Genomic DNA, 19,215 nt, shown 5'->3' on the forward strand with positions numbered 1-19,215 from the left:
TATTCATATATATGTATTAGTAGCAATATGGAATATGGATTTTGACACTGACAGTTAGTTGTCAGTTTCACGTGTAACATTACCATTAGTATTTCAATAAACCTAAATTGAATAAATAATAAAAATGGGTAATAAAAGAAAATTAGTAGTCACTGAAAAGCCTACTTCGCAGTCAACCCCAGTTGAAGTTATTGCCGAGAATGTTTCCAGTCATCCATTATGTTTGCATGGACCTACACTGTTATTTTCTAGCGAAAAAGGAAGATACTTCGCATGTGCTTCTTGTAGAAATAAAAAGGATTGCACCGTGCGCATTTATGAAGAGGATTGGAAGAAAGAGACTGTAAAAAAAAATAATGAAAAGTACCGTACACTTATTCCTAAACTCGAAAAAACTGCGGCATGGAACCAATTTAAAGAGGTTAGTTTCCAGCGCCTGGCATTATTTAGCTAATACTCGTATTCCATATTTAATTTAGAAGCCGGTCATAAGGTCAGGTCTGGCCTGAGAAGAATCGACGATATAAGAGGAAATTGTCGTAAATTGTAATAGTTTAATATTTTTAGGTAAAGTCTAGACATCCATCGGACCGAGCTTATTGCAATACCTGTCAAGAACTATATATCATATCCCAAAGCAGAAAACATGCAAAGGACCATAGAGTAGTGATGCCTTTGACTGAAGAGCAGCTAAGTCATCCTACATCATTCCTACCACCTTTAGAAGATGATCAAATAGAAGCCCAATATATATTTACAAAAAAGTCTGTGAGCACTGTGCTTGGGATAATGAAAAATAACAAAATAAGGTTCTTATAACTTATTTTTTACAGTTATCATATTATATTATATTGTTTTTAATATAGAAAAATTACATTCAATTACAATAGGTTAAAATAAGACTTTTCATTATTTAAATTCAAACAGGTAGGTTTTCGAGCACTATAACGTTGAATATGCAGATAAAGGACTTGGTTGTTAACTATTTTTTCACATTAGTTATTATATGATATATCAACTTATTTAAAAAAGTTAAATCTCTATATCCTGCATAATAATATATTTTTCATGTTTTGAATGTGTCTTTACATACTTATATACTGCTTAATATATATATAAATAAAACTTCTGTATGTGTTTTTGCAATTGAGTCCTAAATGATTTTGATAAAATTTTTGTGTGTTTGTGTGACTGGACGACATACATTGGACCTGGTAGGTGGATGTAAAGTTTTCTTATTTTACCTGTAGGAAGTCAGCTTCACAGCTTGTTTAGTATAGATATAAACTTAAACTTGTCCATGGTGTTTTATAATAGAAATAAGCATGTCATTTCTAAGTATATAGTAATATTTTTTTTTCTGTATGAAATTTATATTAAATATATTTACAGCAATGTTTTATGTATTGGAACTCCATCTGTCCATGAAGCGGCACAAGAAAACCCTGATTATGACTCTTTACTCTTGGATTTTGACACTCGCCACCATCTCTTCTACCCGGCTAATAAATTCTTATGGTACAATATGTTCAACAATTATCTTTTTAATGGAAATGAAGATGAAAAAATATTGAGGAAATTTTTCAAGACTTCTAGGTATATTTTTTTATTTAATAATTAAAATTGAAACATTGAAAAAGAATGATGGCAACTGTTTTGTCAAAAATTTACTAATTCTTACTAACTTCCCAGTTTTTACAGTTTTAAATACTATAATATTTATGTATGTTAATTTATCCATAAAAAGTAAACTAATATTTAATAATTTTTAAATAATAACTGTTGTCATTGAAATGTGATAATTTTTTTTATTTTAGAGAGAAGGGCATGTGTATAGCTATTGACCCTCCATTTGGTGGCCGTGTTGAACCAATAATTCAAACAATAAAAGAGCTCTCAGAGTTATATAACAAGGTATGTGAGGGCGATGGAAAAATATTGCCTGTCATATGGGCATTTCCATATTTTGCTGAACCTTACATAACAAACATGATGCCAGAAATTAAGATGCATGACTATCAGGTATATACTACTATAACTAAGCTCATTTTAAGTATAGATCAGTTCACTCAATTATCTGTGTGCATACATTCTTTATTTCTTCTTACATTTCACAACTCACTCACTTTGATGAGCAGGCCTCGCCTTTGTAACTGAATGGCTATATACTCTTTGTAAATCCTAAGTTAAAAGACATTGTATAAAAAAAAAGTAGTGTATCAGAACAGAATTTTATTTTAGCACCTACTTGATTTTCACATTTTCAAGGTTGTATTTGAATACAGTTTAGTGAAATATTTAAAATGACTTTTTATTATATTATTTGATTCTAGGTTGAATATCAAAATCACAAAAAGTTTCAAAACAAGGGTGGTAGAAAGTTTGGATCTCCAGTGCGCTTTTTCACTAACCTACCATTTTCAACTATTGACCTCTCCAATGATAGTAGCTACAGGCATTGTAGTAAATGTAAATATTGGGTGTCCGTTAAAAATGCACATTGTAATAAGTGCAAAGAGTGCACTAGTAAAAATGGCATGACATATAAACACTGCAACACATGCAAGCGCTGCGTGAAACCAACATTTATACATTGCAAGAAATGTGAGCGTTGTTGTCTGGAGAAAGGTCATGTTTGTGGCACAGTTGTTGAATCGCAGGTACAAAATCAATATATTCTTTTATGATTGAATTGAGTGAACATTTTAGATTAAAGAGATTTGAGTTGATGTTTCCATTTAAGATAATATAGTTGAGTAAATAATTCACATTAACATAATAATAAAATTATGATAATGAGAAATATTAACTAACAAAAAACCTCTTATAAAGAAGAAATTCATACTTATTATTATAATCAATATTATTTTATGTTTTTTTAAAACAATCACTATTCAATTATTCCACGATCTCTTGATTATGTAGGTCTATTAATACAACCTACAATGTATTCATATATATTTTTTGTTTTTAGTCTTGTTACACATGCAATGAAAAAGGTCACAAGAAAGCTGACTGCCCTCAGGGAAGTGGAGACATAAAGAAAAGACGTAGCTCTATTAAGAAATAATTGTAATATATATTTTACATATAAAAAAGTTACTGAAAAATCAATTACTTTCATTCATAATCATCCTTACAAAGTAACAATAATTTCTGATTACATTGATTTGTTTTTAAAATGTTTTATCAAAGATATAGTAACTTAGAAAATGATCAAGTGTCTAATAATTAATTCTTCTATCTGCAAAAATCATAACAACCATTAAAGGCCACTGAAAAAGTAAAACAAATTTATTATTAAAGGTAAAATTTAAAAAACCTACATACACAATAGTACGAGTGACAATTTTTTTACAGCAAACCCATTGCTAGTCCCATTTATATAAGCAATTTTATTCAAACTATTGACTACCACATACTTGGTTATTACCTTGTTCCATAAGTAAAGTTAAGCAATTTTAAAATTTGCAAAATTATATAATTCAGAATTCTTAGCAAGAATTCTTTAGCACATGTATTAATGATTTATTTAAAAAGTAACTCACTTGACATTAATTTTATTAAGTATATTCTGTGTGGAATTATAGCGCGCTTCGACGAGAGCCGCGCGGTCGAGCCAAGCGCCGCGTACGCCAGCCCAGCGCGTCATGTGCTCGTGAAGGAGCTGCTCCTTGCTAGGTGGAGGTGCTTCTCGCTGAAAAAAAACAATAGTAATAAATGTGTAGCTATAATAATGACTTCCTAATCTTTAATATTGTTTTATATAATAAATATATTTCCATAAAGTATTTAAAAAAATGCATGTATGGTGGCGTTTCATTTTTAGCCATATTAGTTAAGCAACAAAATTAATCATTAAAATATCAATGTAATGGCACTTACATAATTTAAATTAATATTATTTTTGCTGCATGCTTTTTGTTCTGGTATCAAGTCAGGTATGCGAGATATTGCAGAGCCTTCAGGACCAGGCAAGTCTACACTTTCATCTGCGGCTTGAGGTTCTTGCGTTTTTTTTCTATAAATATTAAAACATGGTTAATTAGGTTGAATTTTTCACTACCCAAGGAGTACATAATCTACACATAAATAAAGCAATAAAAATTGTTAAACAACTAAGTAATCATATTAAAATTATATTTGAAACATTTAAAAATACATTTAAAATTTGCTGTAGGTGCATTTTGTTTACCCAAATTCCTTATAATTAGCCTTAGGTTGGTTAGCAATCCAAGCCCTGCATATAGGATAAAGCGGGGAGTCCTCGCTAAACTGTGATAGGTCAACACTCCTATCAAATAATTTTAGAACATATGACTGTCGCTGTGGTGATTTCCTTCTGTTTGAGGAATCTTCTTCATCTGTTGTTTCTTCTTTTTGTTCTTGATTGCTTATATTTCTGTAAATATAGATATAAATTATTTTTATTATTAAATATACAAATAAGTAATTATTTACATAGTTCCAACATACTATAAATCTATACAATAGGATGAACTATCTGATATTGAGTACCTTTCTCGCTTAACTGGTGTGTATTCTGATGAAGCGTCAGATTCTTCAGCTGCCGGTTCTAGCATTTCCATTAGAGCTCCTTTTAGACGGCCACGGGCTGTAGTGACTTCATTATCTAATTTAAAAAAAAAGATATTTTGAATCCTTACATTGGTTTATAAATTACTATTTCAATTAATATTTTCCAAACATTGCGTACTGATAGAATATAATAGTAATTAAAATCATTCCATACCCTTCGGTTCATCTTGATCCTTAATATTGGTCTTTGCTTTATGTTTCTTGGGCGTAAATAATCTTCGTCGTTTTGATAAAGGCATTTTTTACGCAATTTAAAACTATTAAAAACTTGATAAAACGTACAGTTTTTATATTCAAACTACTTTATATCACTAGTGGCGAATAGAAAGAGTGATAGAAATATCTCAGAATACTATTATTTGAACTAGTAGAATTTAACGGGATCTGATTTTTGAATCACAATTTAAAGCATTCATAACTGAACAAAATCTTTAATAATTTCATTATTTACATTTTACAAAAACACAAAATTGAAAATACAAATAGAAATATTGCTATAGATTATAGAGTATACAATAGTCAATAGTATACATAAAGAGTCATTCGCACTGCATATGTATGTATAGACTAAAGATGATGTAAAATGTAAGAAAATATTATCTAGATTCCCTAAGAATACAGTTAATAATTAGGTAAATATTAATCGTTTTTTTTACTTAACTGCGTCAAACATTGAATCTAACAAAAAAAAAAATGCTTGCAAATAAATGGAATCAGTATTATAAATTATAATGCCTCTCTTGCCCAAGGTACAAGACTGTCAATTTCGTTAGTTAAATTTATTTCACTCCTCTTTAAGTGTATAAAATTTGTCGTGAGAATTATTTTATATTTCGGTTTTGTGTCTCTATTAATTTTAATAAAGATAAAAATTATAAATCAACATAAATTCCGAAGCAGTCAGAAAGATGCAATATTTTTGCCGTTTCTAACTGGAATGGATAACAAAAAAAAAATGACATTGACAAGTGCTTAACTGAAATGTCAATGCACTTGGAGCCAATGCTGTTACGAAAATAGCATTCCACTAGCAGAAATTAAAACAAGGTTGTTACTTGAAAGTTATCTTATTTTATAAAGCATTTAGGAACTACGGTCCATGACAAATTATGGCTACGACAGCATATGAGCATGACGCTGATGGTGAGAGTGGAATTTAAAAATTTTTTGGTGCTTAAAAGTAAACTAACAATATGTCAATATTTATATTTGCAATATCTAATTACGTTTTAATGAGCCTCAAGTAAAGATTCATTATAATATTCATCGCATGCACGTTCCTATAAACTTAAATTAAATTTTAATGAGTGAAATTGCCATCAATTATTATTTTCGTGTCATCTTTAGAAAGCGTACTAAGCTATCGAATGAAATCAGCAATTTTAATTTATACCACATTTTACGATTGCACGGTTACATATTTATTTTTATTATTCAAGTAATCTAAATAAAAAGTACAAACTTTTTTAGGTTGTAAATTCATACCTGCTACTCAGCGTCCTGATGGTACATGGAGAAAACCTAGACGTATCAAAGATGGCTATGTTCCTCAAGAAGAAGTTCCATTATACGAGAGTAAGGGCAAGCAGTTCAAAGCTCGCCAAAGCACTGGACTTCCTGTAGGTTTAACTCCTGAAATTGCTGCAGAAGTCAAGAAATCTAAAAAGGGTACCATACAGCCTATACCTGGTATGATAATAAATGTTGAAAAGAAAAAAAAGAAAAAGAAGACACAAGGTTTGATAAACTTTTATTATTTATTATATATGGCTATGATTGCTACTTTAATATTGATCTGATAAGTGACTCATGTTATTCTTATTTCTAAGTGTTTAGTTCTACATGTAAATAATTATTTATATAATTTGTTTAGTTCCTAAAACTGTTCAAAAATAAAGATTTGACTAATACATGTTAAATAGGAATGTACATGTATTTATGTATTAAAATTTAAAGGTATGTTCGTACATATTCTCTATAATGTAATATTATTTAGTGCATGAGTTATAAAGTTTATATTTAAAAAATGGTAGAATTGGTATAGTATGGAAATTTGCCACTGATGGGAAAGAACTTCTCCTTCTCAAAAATATGAAGCTATAATCAAAAACTTTTGTTTCAGGTGTGTCGGAAGCAACTGAAAAACTGACAAGATGTGAAATTACAGAACCAACATTCGGCACTCCCCCACCACCCGCTAACACATCCTCTACACAATCAGACCCAAATAAAAGACTGAAAAATTTGAAAAAGAAACTAAGAGAAATAGAAGCCCTCGAGGAAAAGATATCTTTAGGGTCCCTAAAGAATCCAGATACTGAACAAAAAGAGAAGATCTCAAGAAAAATTGAAATTATGAAAGAAATTGAAATATTAGAAAAGAGTAGCGAATGACTTAAGCCAAAATAATTATTATATAAGATATTTTATTAAAGATCAATTTTTAAATGCATTTGTCTCATGTAAGAGTCCAGAAGATTTTTAGCATTGGCAAGATTAAATTTTATTTACAACTTTGTGTTCTATTTTGTTTTGAAAATAACTATTCACGAAAGCAACGAAACATGGCAATAATATAATAAGTAAATTAACATAGAGTCTTAAGGTGTTAAAACTTTTAATTTGTCAGGTGATTGTATATTGATAAAATTTAATTATTTGTTACAATGTACATACAAAATCAAATGTTGATAAGTCACTTCAAAAGCAATTTTTTTATTACATTCAGACTACATATTAGGCCAATGACTAAATACAAATGCCTTAAAATAATTATTAGTTGCATTTTACTTTTTTAATCTTAAATATAATATATGACAAGTAATACTATTTAAGAACTCATTTAAAACATTATTTTCCAAACATATTTTTAAACACAAATGGGTTTATACAAATTATCTTTACAATAATAGAGACTTAAAACAAGTAATGTAATATTAAATTTTTTTATTGATTGTATGTTCAGTCTGATTCTATATTCAGATGTGTTAACTTCTTTTTATTGTACAAAGAAACCTTGTATTCCATTATACAGATGTACTTAAAGAAATTATTGTGCAATATAAAAATACACTTCTTTGCTACGCGATAAGAATTCTTTAATATTTGTGGTAATTTGATGATAATTGTAGTCTCATTATCTTGAAGTGATACCTGAAATGACATACACAAACTTTTATTATAACCAGAACAATAGACTATTTATGATAATGTTTCAAGATTAATTTGTCACAATTTTAAGGAAGTATTAGTTGTGTAATTTTCTATACATTGCAATATTCTTGCCAATTAATGAAGTTTATAGGATAATTCTTACAAGCCTAAGTATTAAAATAATAAAAGATTGAAACTATCTATTTTTTTATACAATAGTTATTTATTATAGAAAAAAGTAAACTGAAAGTAATGTTGAAGACACATAAGACCATGTTTTAGCCCTTCAAAGCTATGTTTTATTGTTTAAACAATTTTATTACTTTGTTATAACTACAACTAAAATTAACTTTATCAGTGTTCAAACACCAATAAAAGTTAAAACAGGTTTATACATACGATAAAACCGAATTAATTATAAGTCTTAAAATTGTTAACCAACAATACTTACGTGAAAATAATCTATATAAACTCGTTTCTTGCCTTCTTTCTCGCGTAATTACCTAAACACGCGAATATACCTATAAGAGTTATTCCCACACCTAAAACTGTCGCCAAGAAGTCGCCAAAATCATAACTGTGTGCTGCCTCGACATTACTCACAGCTAGCAAAGCAAAAACTAATACGAATACTTTGATAAACATTTCTACGTCGTTGAATATTAAAATATGAATTAAAACGTATTTTATAACTTTTTGATAATACTCGTCAAAACATAATATTCATTGCTGTCAAGTGTCAAATGATTAGACAATAGACAGTCAAAATGGTTGCTAGAGCTTAAATCATTAATTATTTAAATGGTTTTATAGTGGCATATTCTTATTTTGATAAGGTTATTGGACGGGAATATCTTATATATTAAATATCTATAACAAAGGTAATTTGCTTAAATTAATAAAGGGCGTATTTCCACACGTAGAAAAGGTTCTAAAAAAATGTGGTAGTTGAGAAGATTAAGACGATACCTAATTTTTCTTCTAAACTATTATAAATTCGTTAAATTAATTGTGTAATAAATAACTATATTCATCATATACGATACGTGTGAAACAAACTTATAACGCACTCCTGTATTTTAATACATATTTATACATATTAACTAATTAATATAGTTGAAAGTTTTGAAAAGCTATGGTAAAATAAATTATTATACTTACAGTGTAGAAAAATAAAATAAAATAAATCATTTTAGTTTTTATAAATGCTATATCTATTGCAGAAATTCGAATAGCAACACTGTATTTTACTGACATTTATCAGTGTTTGACAAAAATCGGGCTGTTGTTAGACTTGTTGGTTTCATTAAATATAATTTACTAATTTTAACCTAGACAACTATGCAGTCCTATGTGCTCAATAAGTGAATCGGTAAAAAGTGTGAAAAGTCGTTTAGTTTTTACTGAATTGGTATTTTTACTATCTGTAATGAACTTTGAATTATTAATATATCGTTCTATCTAAGTATATCAAGATGAGTTTCAACTCAAGTGGGAACAAGGGCTTTGGATTCACTGGCTTTACAATGCCAAAGCGTAATAACAATGCGTCCATGCACGCAGTTCCACCGCCCGCATCTCAGATGAACGCTGTTCCTCCACCTACCTCTGGACTTTCCAAACAGGGCTATTCAACGATGAACGCTATTACTCAAAATGCAGTGACCGGCAATTGGGGAACGCTCGGAAAAAAACGGTCTAAAACCGAAGATGAGTAAGTAAATTACAATATGAATTCTCATAAAATTGAAGTCCTTTACAAGAACTTTAAATCAAGGCCTGGTGCTAAAAAAGGCCAATATAAATAACTATTACTCTTGGTAATCAGGATATTGACATGAATAGATGATTGCTTTATACAACATGCCTTTTTGCATAATATCTTTGGTATTAGTGGTGTAAAGTTCATGCCATTTCAGCACAAAAAAAGATTAATTTTTAAATGATTTGGCAAATGGCAATGTATTTTATATGTTGTTTTAAAATATAAATTGGCCCTTTTTGCACCAGGTCAGATATATAATATTTATTAGTTGTCTTTTTTTATAATAAAATAATTTATTCATTTTAAGTAACAGTATACTATGCTACTGTATTAGATAAACACAATTATAGAGAGCATACCACCCTTAAAACAGATGAAGTTTTATAAAAATATTTATATTCAAAGGTACTTTGATGATGATGATGAGCCACCTACTCCAGCACTTGCATATATTCCTGCTCCTGGGAGTCCTACAACTGAGGCTTCCAGTTCTCGAGTAAGACAATGACTAAAACTACAAAAAAATACATGTTATCATATTACAATTGTATAAATAATCTTACAGCATTTTATCTTAACTTTGCATGAATAAATTGAATTGATCATAAGCAGGCGATGAAAAAAGTTATGTGATGGCAAAAAAGAGCAGCTAGAATGAAATTTTAACATGTTATTAATTATTTTGTAAATAAGCAGTAATAAAATATGTTTGGGGAAATATCCAAATTACATTTTGTTTAATATGACTTTTTTTATCTATTGGTGTCATATTCAGATAGTGGGTGATTTCACTCTTTTTGTAAGATGCCTTACACCAGGGAGCTTTAATAGCAATTTCACGCCATGAATATGAATCACTTGTATTGGCAGAAAATGAGAATTAGTCTCTTTCAATTTTACTTCTATTATCTTTACAAAATCATCATTAATTTTTGATTTTGGCTTATTTTACCAAACAGCTATGGTTTGAATGGTTGATTCTGAACTTTTGTATGGTTTGGTTATTTATAAAAATAAGGTCATAATTTAAAAACATTTCAGCCAGCATTGAAATGCATGTTAATGCAGTTGACAGTTACATCTCTTTTTCATTGGAAATGTAATTTGATTGGGACATACTTCTCTTCAAATGGTAGAAAAGACCTTAACACAATAGTGGGACAAATATAGGCTATTAATAGTTTACTATTGATAACTATCAACAATTTTTCAACGTACCTACAAGAAATTTTATATTTTTTTTAAAATACAGTTACTTAAAAGTTTAGAGTACATTCAGGAAAGGAACTTGATTGTATTTGTTAGTATGAGTGACTCACAAGATAACTAATTTGCGTTCTCATTGCTGCCTTTAATCTTAGTTGTCTCGTACACGTCTTAGCACTTGCATCATTCACTATATGAGTGAATGCACATCAACAATAATTTAAAGTGTAAAGGCACCATTGTGAGTGATAAGTATACTCTCCTGTTATTGGCATGCACTAACAGATATATTTCATTAGAGTATTTTTTGGCTTGGAATATGTCTTAGTAAGAATAAAGTTCTTACTAAGACATCTGTTCATTCATACTATAGTACACGCGGATAATTTTTGGAGGCGCTCTTTCGTGAGTGAATAGATCTATACACTCTGTTTCTCTTTTGCTAAAATCGAACAAATAAAGTTGATCCAAAGGTAAACAATATATCTGAGTATTATTTTGTATTAAAATACGTCGTTATTAATTATATGTTTCTTGTCAATGTGCTGAATGCTTACGAAGGTTGTCAACCTTTATGGCGATTAAAACTTCGAGAAGAAGAGATGTTCCAAATGCTCATTATGTGTCCAAAATATCAATTTTCTTTTCTTATATGTCGCAATATTTCAAACTTTTCCCATTCTCTATAACACAGTGCTAATCCGTACGCGATCGCTCCAAAAAATTCTTAGTATCTTTTCGCAAGATTTTATAACCAATTCCAGTCAAAGATGGAAGTAAAAAGACATACTTGACATGGAAGTAAAAAGACAGACCGTGTTATTCGTGTTCGAAATTAAATGCTTAGATTTCATTGGCATTGCGAGTTTGTTCTATACAGCAACTTATTTTGAGTGTTCTATACAGCAGCTATCTGAATTTACTAAATTATTCGATTTGAATTATATGTTATGTGCATTTAATAATTTTTATAATTCAAATATGAAATCATGGTATTATATTTGAGACTAGCTGTCCGTCTCGACTACATAAGGGTAAATTCATACAAAGACATTAAACATGTCAGAAGAAAGTTAATTAAAGAAACAGAAATTCTTGTGATCTAAGTCTTGTATCTAAGGATAAGTATTATAAAACAAGAACGATAAAACCAAATATTGTATTCGTCGTAAAATTGTATTTATTTGTGACATTACATTCAAACAAAAAAATAACACGATCTCGTAACAAAAACTAAGGTGACACAAGTTTTAGTCTTCACAAATGTAAATGGAGCGAACGGATCTTAAACGCATTTGGAAAAGAATAGATTTGACGGACCAACGAATCCCGTTCTACGATGCTATCTTGTTTCCCGCGTCACGGTCGATTCTAGAGAAGTCTAAAAATCGAATTTTGTGCATCTAACGATTCTTGCCAAGTTAAGTCGCCGGCACTTACTGTCACTGGTAGTAATAAAATTCAACAAATATGCTTTTTTATATAAATATTAATTTAGAGAGTTTCAGTAGTGTCATTATATTATTTACTAATTAATTTTATACATTATAATATAGCACAAATAGATTTGGGAAACCCTCCTCTTAAAAAAATATACAAGACTTACCTGTTGTTTTTTATTAGGTGGACAATGATGAGGAAGATCCCTTAGATGCTTACATGGCAGGTCTAGAACAGCAAGCAGCAAAAGACTTAAAAACTAGTAAGGAAAATGCCGTTAGTGGAAAAGGTGATAGTGGAAGGGGAACAAGAGGAGACATTGATGAAATGGATGACGAAGAGAGTTATTATAAGTCAGTATTATATATATATTTTTTTTATATCTTTATACCCTTTGCATATTAAATAAGATTTTTGGTCAGTATTGCTGTTTTTTGAAGTTTTAAGGTTTAGAGTAATAGGCCTTATATGGTTTACAGAATACGAATGTTCGAATATCCCGAATATCGAACATTGTTGAAGATTATTCGGTCCATCACTAGATCTGAGGTGTTCGATTATGTTTGTCATTTAAAAAACTTTTGCCTGTATTTTTTGCGAATATTTTGTCAAATAGGTATATGGAAGAAAATCCACTAACGAACGCGGATGATGGTTCTGATATTGAAATTGAATATGATGAGGATGGTAATCCCATTCCTCCTCCAAAGAAGAAGTTCATTGACCCGTTACCGCCAATAGACCATTCGGAGATACAATATGAGCCATTTGAGAAGAACTTCTATACACCACACGAAGAAATAGAAAATCTTAACACGGAGCAGGTCGAAGAACTAAAGACTAACTTGGGAGTTAAGGTTTGGTCATACTGTCTCTGGATATATTTTCTATAGAATTTGGTAACGTGTATATTGTCTGTGTTAACAATAATATCATGTTACAGTTTTGAATAATCATGGCGGCATTTCACTTTGCGGTACCTCCTTGCATTAATTGTTTTTATATAATAGACCGGCAAATAGGCCATCTGATGTTAAGTGGTCACCATCACCCATATACATTGGCGCCGTTAGAAATACTAACCATCCCTTACTTCGCTAATGCGCCGCTAAACTTGGGAACTAAGATGTTATGTCCCTTGTGCCTGTAGTTACACTGGCTCACTCACCCTTCAAACCGGAACACAACAATACCAAGTATTGTTGCTTTGCGGCAGAATATCTCATGAGTAAGTGGTTTCTATTTCTTTGTTCATCGTCTTTAGTTCAGTTATTGTGTGCATGAAGTGTTTGTAATATTAGTTTAAACACGATATAATATATTTGGTCGAACAATACGCTGTCGCCGCGCGAACACGCTACACCAAAATTGTCACGCTCACAAAGAACCCTTCAAATGTGTTATGTCTTTTCTGAATTATTTCTGTTCTTGTTATTTATTTTGATAGTTTATGATGCTGTGCATCCAATAACTTTTAAGATGTGATTAAATATAACAAATATATATTTACGTAATTTATAATAAATAATGATATCTTTTAAAGATATCAGGACCAGATCCGCCAAAACCAGTCAGCAGCTTCGCCCATTTAGGCTTCGATGAACAGTTGATGAAGGCGATCCGTCGCTCGGAGTACACCCAACCGACGCCCGTGCAAGCTGCTGGAGTACCGGCTGCATTATCTGGCCGAGACCTTATCGGTAACATATGATAAATATGTCTCGACTCTTAGAATTTTCATATAAACAAACTTTGTATGCCAAATAAACCTTGTTTAGTAAATATCTAATTCCTTAGCAGAAAATTCCGTGTGATATTCAACGTATATATTTATGGTCTCTAAGGTATCGCTCGCACGGGTTCCGGAAAAACGGCGGCATTTTTGTGGCCACTGCTGGTCCACATTATGGATCAAAAAGAGCTGGCACCTGGTGATGGACCCATTGGACTCATTCTAGCACCCACTAGAGAATTGGCACAACAGGTATGTGAAACAAATTATAAATAATTATTCAATTTTATTTGATTATCATTTTATTGCTATAGAATTTCTCAAATAGGAATTCAGATGTCTACTTCAGCTTCTTCATGTTTGCTAAATGAAATTTTTGTTTTTATACAGAACCATAAAAAAATATCAGCATAAAAATCAATCTCAAGTAGTCATTTAATCACAAACAACAAATACAGACAGACCTTAGACCTCATGGAGGCCAAATCTCAGTTTCTTCTATTGAGTTTTTTATATAATTACTTGTTGTTTTTTTTTACAATTTTATTCCACATTGGGACAACGGTAGGAATTCGATATGTTTATAAATAAGATTTATCTGTAACTCTTTAAATAATTTCTCTTCTGAATAGATATATATGGAAGCAAAAAAGTTTGGCAAAGTATACAATATTAGATGTGTTTGCTGTTATGGAGGCGGCTCTAAGTGGGAACAATGCAAGGCATTAGAAGGTAATAGAAATGTCTGGAATTTGGAACTTTAAATTGTTTTGAAACAATCTTAAAAATATATATATATTTAATATTTGACAGCTTTTGGATTACATAACGAAAGTGAGAATATTTTTCCTTTAATTTTTTAACAATTCTGTGTTTACAAAATTTCAGGCGGAGCAGAGATTATCGTAGGAACCCCAGGGAGAGTAATAGACTTGATTAAATGCAAGGCTACTGACCTTAAACGAGTCACGTACCTCGTACTGGACGAGGCAGACAGGATGTTCGACATGGGTTTTGGTTAGTGGCTATTAAACATTTACAGTGGTTATTTTTAATAGTATACTCAGTTTTAATTTATCGGTTCAGTAATTTATGTATGAACACAATACATTTGAAAGTAGAAAGAAAATATTCTAGATTAAAAGTATAACTTACCTTAACACTTAACGTTATTTATCAATATTTGTATTTAAATGGTGATGTCAGAAATGGGCGTTATGTAAGTATGAAGGATTGTTTAAAAATAATTAATATAATTTTCTGGCGAACATTTTCAAATTGGTTAATTGTGGCCTCATACAAACTAAATTAAATATTGTTGCGTTCAGAACCTCAAGTACGGTCGATCTGCAACCACGTGCGACCGGACCGGCAGGCGCTGCTGTTCTCCGCGACCTTCCCGCGCCGAGTGGAGAAGCTCGCCCGGGACGCGCTGCACGACCCCGTGCGCGTGCAGCACGGCGCGGCCGGAGAGGCGTGCCACCTCGTCACGCAGCACGTGCGGTGAGAGTTGTAGTTACATATACCACAAGCTTAGGAATCGGAAGGAAGCTGTAGTTTTGTCAACTTAATGTTTTTTTGTTCTTGCAGAATATTCAACAAACCAGAAGAGAAATGGCCTTGGCTGCTAGAAAAATTAGTCGAATTCCTTTCTTCTGGAAGTGTCTTAATATTTGTCACGAAAAAGGTAAAATATTTTATCTAAATTTTTTAGTCGAATGTTAATAAAGAAAACTTTAGTAACATTTATATAAAATTTATTTATTATATTTAGCTGGAAGCAGAGCAGACAGCCGCGAATCTGGGTGTGCAAGAATATGATGCGCTTCTGTTGCACGGAGACATGGAACAGGCCGACCGGAACAAAGTCATTACGGCTTTCAAGCGACAGGAAAGCAGCATACTGGTAGCTACAGATGTCGCTGGTGTGTATATCTGATTCAAAGGATTTACTAGAAGACAATTAATACTTCGAAGACTTTTTCTTAAATATAAAGAATATAATTAATATTCTTTATATTTAAGTTTTTCTGTTTTTCGTAACGATAATAACATTACTTGAGTAGTCATTCAGAATTGGAATGCTTTAGTTATTTATCTGGTGAATGGAATTTTTTCAAGTAGTAATCGTTGAACTGCTTGCAAAAAATGTCATAATATAGTCGACAGTCAACGGACACCCGTGGCACTCACACTACGCGGCTTTCAGCTCGCGGTCTCGACATCCCGCACATCCGCACGGTGATCAACTACACCGTGGCGCGGGACATCGACACGCACACGCACCGCGTGGGCCGCACGGGACGCGCCGGCGTGCGCGGGGACGCCTACACGCTGCTGTCGCGGGACCGCGACCGGGACTTCGCGGGACATCTGCTGCGGAACCTCGAGGGCGCTCAGCAGGTCAGGGCGATAATTTAATTGATTGATATACGATAATTATATTGAAAATAAGTCCTCAGTCAACTAAAATAAGCAGGTGATGAGTTGCTATGCTTTTATGGCAGGCGCTAACAGTATCGAACCTGTAATTAATAGTTGCTCGTTATATATAAATATGTTGATTATTTCTATAATATAAACAGGAGGTGCCAGAAGAGTTAACGCATATGGCGATGCAGTCAGCATGGTTCCGCAAATCTCGCTTCAAGATCGGCAAGAGCAAGAACCTCAATGTTGGAGGATGTGGTTTGGGGTGCGACAATTACTTTAAACAATATATTATTTACATGAATATTTTAGTATTTTGTAAAAAAACGCAATGGACATACATATTTGGATATCCTTAAAGGCAATAAAAAATAACCAATATTAATGTATTAGATACAAGGAGCGCCCAGGACTTCCCGCCTACAATGACGAGATTCCAATAGTGCCCGTAGAGAAGGCGGGAGGGCCCGCCACCGACCGACTCTCCTCACTCAAGCAAGCCTTTCGATCGCAATATAATCAGGTCAGTTTGATTATTTTGACACCATTCAGTAATTTGACATATATTCTCATAAATTACAGATATACATAATTAGAATAACGAAATCTATGAATCCTACCTACCTTATAAAAAAAATACTCAGTGAGTGTTTTGTAGATTATTCTCAGTCTACTGAGAAAAATCTCAATTCCGAACCGGCGGCGTGTGTAGTGAAGTGTAATATGACGATTCCAAAGTTCCTAAGCTCACGAGAGCCTACTTGAATACAGTATATGTAGATGATGATATCGAAGTCTCCTTTAATGACAGTTCACGGCGTCCACGGACCACTCGTGGGAGCAGACGCGCGCGGCGCTGCAGCCCGGGGTCAACGCCCCCGCGCGCGACGACGCGCCCGCGCGCCGCGCCAAGCGCAGTCGCTGGGAGTAGTGTATATATGTCTCATATGTAATAAATGTATATGCGTTTGTCTGACTTTTATTTCACCCGCTGCAATTGACAGTTCGTGGCAGTCTATGGTTTGAATGACTAGATTATACACAGAAATTAATATCGAATTGTCTTCTTTTTTTTTTTGTTTTTACGCATATTTAATAGATAGAGTTTTACTTTTTTACTTTGTTGGCAGATGTTTGAAATAGTTTTAAAACTTTTTACCTTTGCTTTGCTATACCGAATTATTATCTTTTGTAGACATAATGTCTGTGTAAAAAAATTACATTTCGAAAAAATCGGGCAACTGACTCAAATTGGTCTTTAATTTTAATCAAATCTAGTGGCGGACTAAGCCCGAGAGAGAGAGACTCGGGGCGGCAAAGCTGAATGGCCCCCCATTCATTCATGGATTCCTAGTGAAGTACCCGCTACATTAATGGGGATTCCTCCAGCGTTCATTTTTGAATTTGAAATTTTTTAATCTTAATATAATTATGTAAGTATTAAGCACATTTTTAAAGTCTTGTTTAGGATTTGATTAGGGGAAGGCGGATGGATTTAGAGACTCTCCTCCCTCAAGACTGGAGGTCCGGGGCGAGCTGCCCCTGGACCAATCTTCAATAATGTCTTATAATTTAACGCCTACAGTTACATAATGAAATTCAATTATGCTAAGCAGACTAAAACAAGCATGACCCATTGGCTCTTCTTGTTGAACGCCTTAATTAAAATTAATTGTATTTTCACCTGAAAAATAATTTTGAAAAGAACCTGTATCATTGCCAAACGTAAGTTTTAATGAAGATAAAAATATTTTTTTTGTCAGTGAAGCTAATTCGGACTTCCAGTGAAAATAAGGGACTTGCGACTTTTTTTCTATGGAGGTTTGGATAGTATTTGTTTACGTCGACCATAAAATGTTAATAGTTTGCATGACTATGGCTTATGATGTAACCTGTTAGATCTTATCAAATATATTAAATTAGTAGATCATCGCCAAAGATAATGAAAATTCACTGGAAATTAGTCTGAGGGAAACGTGACGTCTATTATCTCTGAAAGCTTGTAAAGTTTATTATATTTATATTTTGCAGTTTTGCTATCGAATACATTCAGTGTCTGGGTTATATTTGTAGTATTGTATCAAAATTGTATGATGAGATTATTTACATTATTTATATTTGTTTCTATTGGATTATATTTGATTAGAACTGTTTGTATTATGGCTTCATATTATATTCTTGTAATAAGCTGAAGGGTACAGAATATATATACTACTATATTTTAAATTTTCATTATGTTTGTAATTGTTATGCATTTCTATGGTCTAATATACATGCGCCTGGTCTTGATCATGATATTGCTGTGAACAGTCTGAATATTAGGAGCTATCTTTATCTTTACATAGTATAAAACAAAGTCGCTTTCTCTGTCCCTATGTCCCTTTGTACGCTTAAATCTTTAAAACTACGCAACGGATTTTGATGCGGTTTTTTTTAATAGATAGAGTGATTCGAGAGGAAGGTTTTTGTATATAATACATAGATAATATAGTTAAGTAACACTGATAATTTTAAAAGTTTCTAATGTGATGTCGTAAATTTATACATTTTTTGCGCTTACATTGGCTTACAAACGCTGGCTGAAAACCCTACGAGATAGATCAAAATAATGTACAACAGCATTGTACACCTTAAATAGGTTTTCAAATGTCCGCGATCTCTTATGGCTAACCCACAATAACCATTTTTTATCCTTTACTTTTTACAAGAAATAATGGCTTATTTTCGAAGCAATTTTAAGAAATTTAGCATTAATCCTTATCCAATTAAGTACCTTAAATACATTGTTTATTTAATATAGATCATTATGACCTTTTACAGCATGTAATTTAAATGAATATTTTCGAAGATATTACAGATTTAATACACAGGGACATAGCGGTTTGTATTG

General features: G+C 31.9%; 4 protein-coding genes and 1 long non-coding RNA gene across 5 annotated transcripts; 3 read left to right on the plus strand and 2 right to left on the minus strand.

Annotated features, from left to right (window-relative positions):
• The first annotated feature begins 70 nt into the window (after nt 1-70).
• Nucleotides 71-3,110, plus strand: LOC125068013 (rRNA N6-adenosine-methyltransferase ZCCHC4). The gene is made up of 6 exons (XM_047676959.1): nt 71-421; nt 568-809; nt 1,393-1,596; nt 1,818-2,022; nt 2,334-2,660; nt 2,975-3,110. Exons 1-6 carry the CDS (start codon nt 125-127, stop codon nt 3,068-3,070), a joined length of 1,371 nt encoding a protein of 456 aa, XP_047532915.1. The 5' UTR covers nt 71-124; the 3' UTR covers nt 3,071-3,110.
• Nucleotides 3,056-5,098, minus strand: LOC125068014 (protein lin-37 homolog). Its single transcript, XM_047676960.1, has 6 exons — nt 4,754-5,098; nt 4,519-4,633; nt 4,196-4,402; nt 3,886-4,021; nt 3,549-3,697; nt 3,056-3,275 (listed from the first exon to the last, which is right to left on the minus strand). The coding sequence occupies exons 1-6, from the start codon at nt 4,836-4,838 to the stop codon at nt 3,266-3,268; spliced, it is 702 nt and encodes a 233-aa protein (XP_047532916.1). The 5' UTR covers nt 4,839-5,098; the 3' UTR covers nt 3,056-3,265.
• A 483-nt stretch (nt 5,099-5,581) lies between these two features.
• LOC125068015 (partner of Y14 and mago) lies at nt 5,582-7,117 on the plus strand. The gene is made up of 3 exons (XM_047676962.1): nt 5,582-5,742; nt 6,070-6,336; nt 6,722-7,117. The coding sequence occupies exons 1-3, from the start codon at nt 5,709-5,711 to the stop codon at nt 6,991-6,993; spliced, it is 573 nt and encodes a 190-aa protein (XP_047532918.1). The 5' UTR covers nt 5,582-5,708; the 3' UTR covers nt 6,994-7,117.
• Nucleotides 7,118-7,525: 408 nt separating this feature from the next.
• LOC125068016 lies at nt 7,526-8,563 on the minus strand. The gene is made up of 2 exons (XR_007119763.1): nt 8,204-8,563; nt 7,526-7,752 (listed from the first exon to the last, which is right to left on the minus strand). It is a non-coding gene; the product is annotated as an uncharacterized LOC125068016 (long non-coding RNA).
• Nucleotides 8,564-9,029: 466 nt separating this feature from the next.
• On the plus strand, nt 9,030-17,294 carry LOC125068012 (ATP-dependent RNA helicase DDX42). Its single transcript, XM_047676958.1, has 15 exons — nt 9,030-9,466; nt 9,923-10,013; nt 12,347-12,516; nt 12,780-13,020; nt 13,707-13,863; nt 14,008-14,147; nt 14,528-14,627; nt 14,784-14,912; nt 15,224-15,398; nt 15,486-15,582; nt 15,670-15,820; nt 16,105-16,298; nt 16,481-16,590; nt 16,719-16,848; nt 17,137-17,294. The coding sequence occupies exons 1-15, from the start codon at nt 9,228-9,230 to the stop codon at nt 17,254-17,256; spliced, it is 2,244 nt and encodes a 747-aa protein (XP_047532914.1). The 5' UTR covers nt 9,030-9,227; the 3' UTR covers nt 17,257-17,294.
• Nucleotides 17,295-19,215: the final 1,921 nt, after the last annotated feature.

The sequence above is a fragment of the Vanessa atalanta genome, chromosome 13 (assembly GCF_905147765.1).
Source record: "Vanessa atalanta chromosome 13, ilVanAtal1.2, whole genome shotgun sequence".
NCBI lineage: Eukaryota > Metazoa > Arthropoda > Insecta > Lepidoptera > Nymphalidae > Vanessa > Vanessa atalanta.

Coding starts and splice junctions, on each gene's coding strand:
- LOC125068013 (XM_047676959.1), top strand. CDS start 125: ATGGGTAATAAAAGAAAATTAGTAGTCACTGAAAAGCCTACTTCGCAG. Junction 1,597..1,817: donor AAATTTTTCAAGACTTCTAG/GTATATTTTTTT, acceptor TTTTTATTTTAG/AGAGAAGGGCATGTGTATAG. Junction 2,661..2,974: donor GCACAGTTGTTGAATCGCAG/GTACAAAATCAA, acceptor TTTTGTTTTTAG/TCTTGTTACACATGCAATGA.
- LOC125068014 (XM_047676960.1), bottom strand. CDS start 4,838: ATGCCTTTATCAAAACGACGAAGATTATTTACGCCCAAGAAACATAAA. Junction 4,403..4,518: donor ACACCAGTTAAGCGAGAAAG/GTACTCAATATC, acceptor CTATATTTACAG/AAATATAAGCAATCAAGAAC. Junction 4,022..4,195: donor GCTAATTATAAGGAATTTGG/GTAAACAAAATG, acceptor TAATATTTATAG/AAAAAAAACGCAAGAACCTC.
- LOC125068015 (XM_047676962.1), top strand. CDS start 5,709: ATGGCTACGACAGCATATGAGCATGACGCTGATG. Junction 5,743..6,069: donor ATATGAGCATGACGCTGATG/GTGAGAGTGGAA, acceptor AAACTTTTTTAG/GTTGTAAATTCATACCTGCT. Junction 6,337..6,721: donor AAAGAAAAAGAAGACACAAG/GTTTGATAAACT, acceptor CTTTTGTTTCAG/GTGTGTCGGAAGCAACTGAA.
- LOC125068012 (XM_047676958.1), top strand. CDS start 9,228: ATGAGTTTCAACTCAAGTGGGAACAAGGGCTTTGGATTCACTGGCTTT. Junction 13,021..13,706: donor AGACTAACTTGGGAGTTAAG/GTTTGGTCATAC, acceptor TATCTTTTAAAG/ATATCAGGACCAGATCCGCC. Junction 14,913..15,223: donor GATGTTCGACATGGGTTTTG/GTTAGTGGCTAT, acceptor TGTTGCGTTCAG/AACCTCAAGTACGGTCGATC.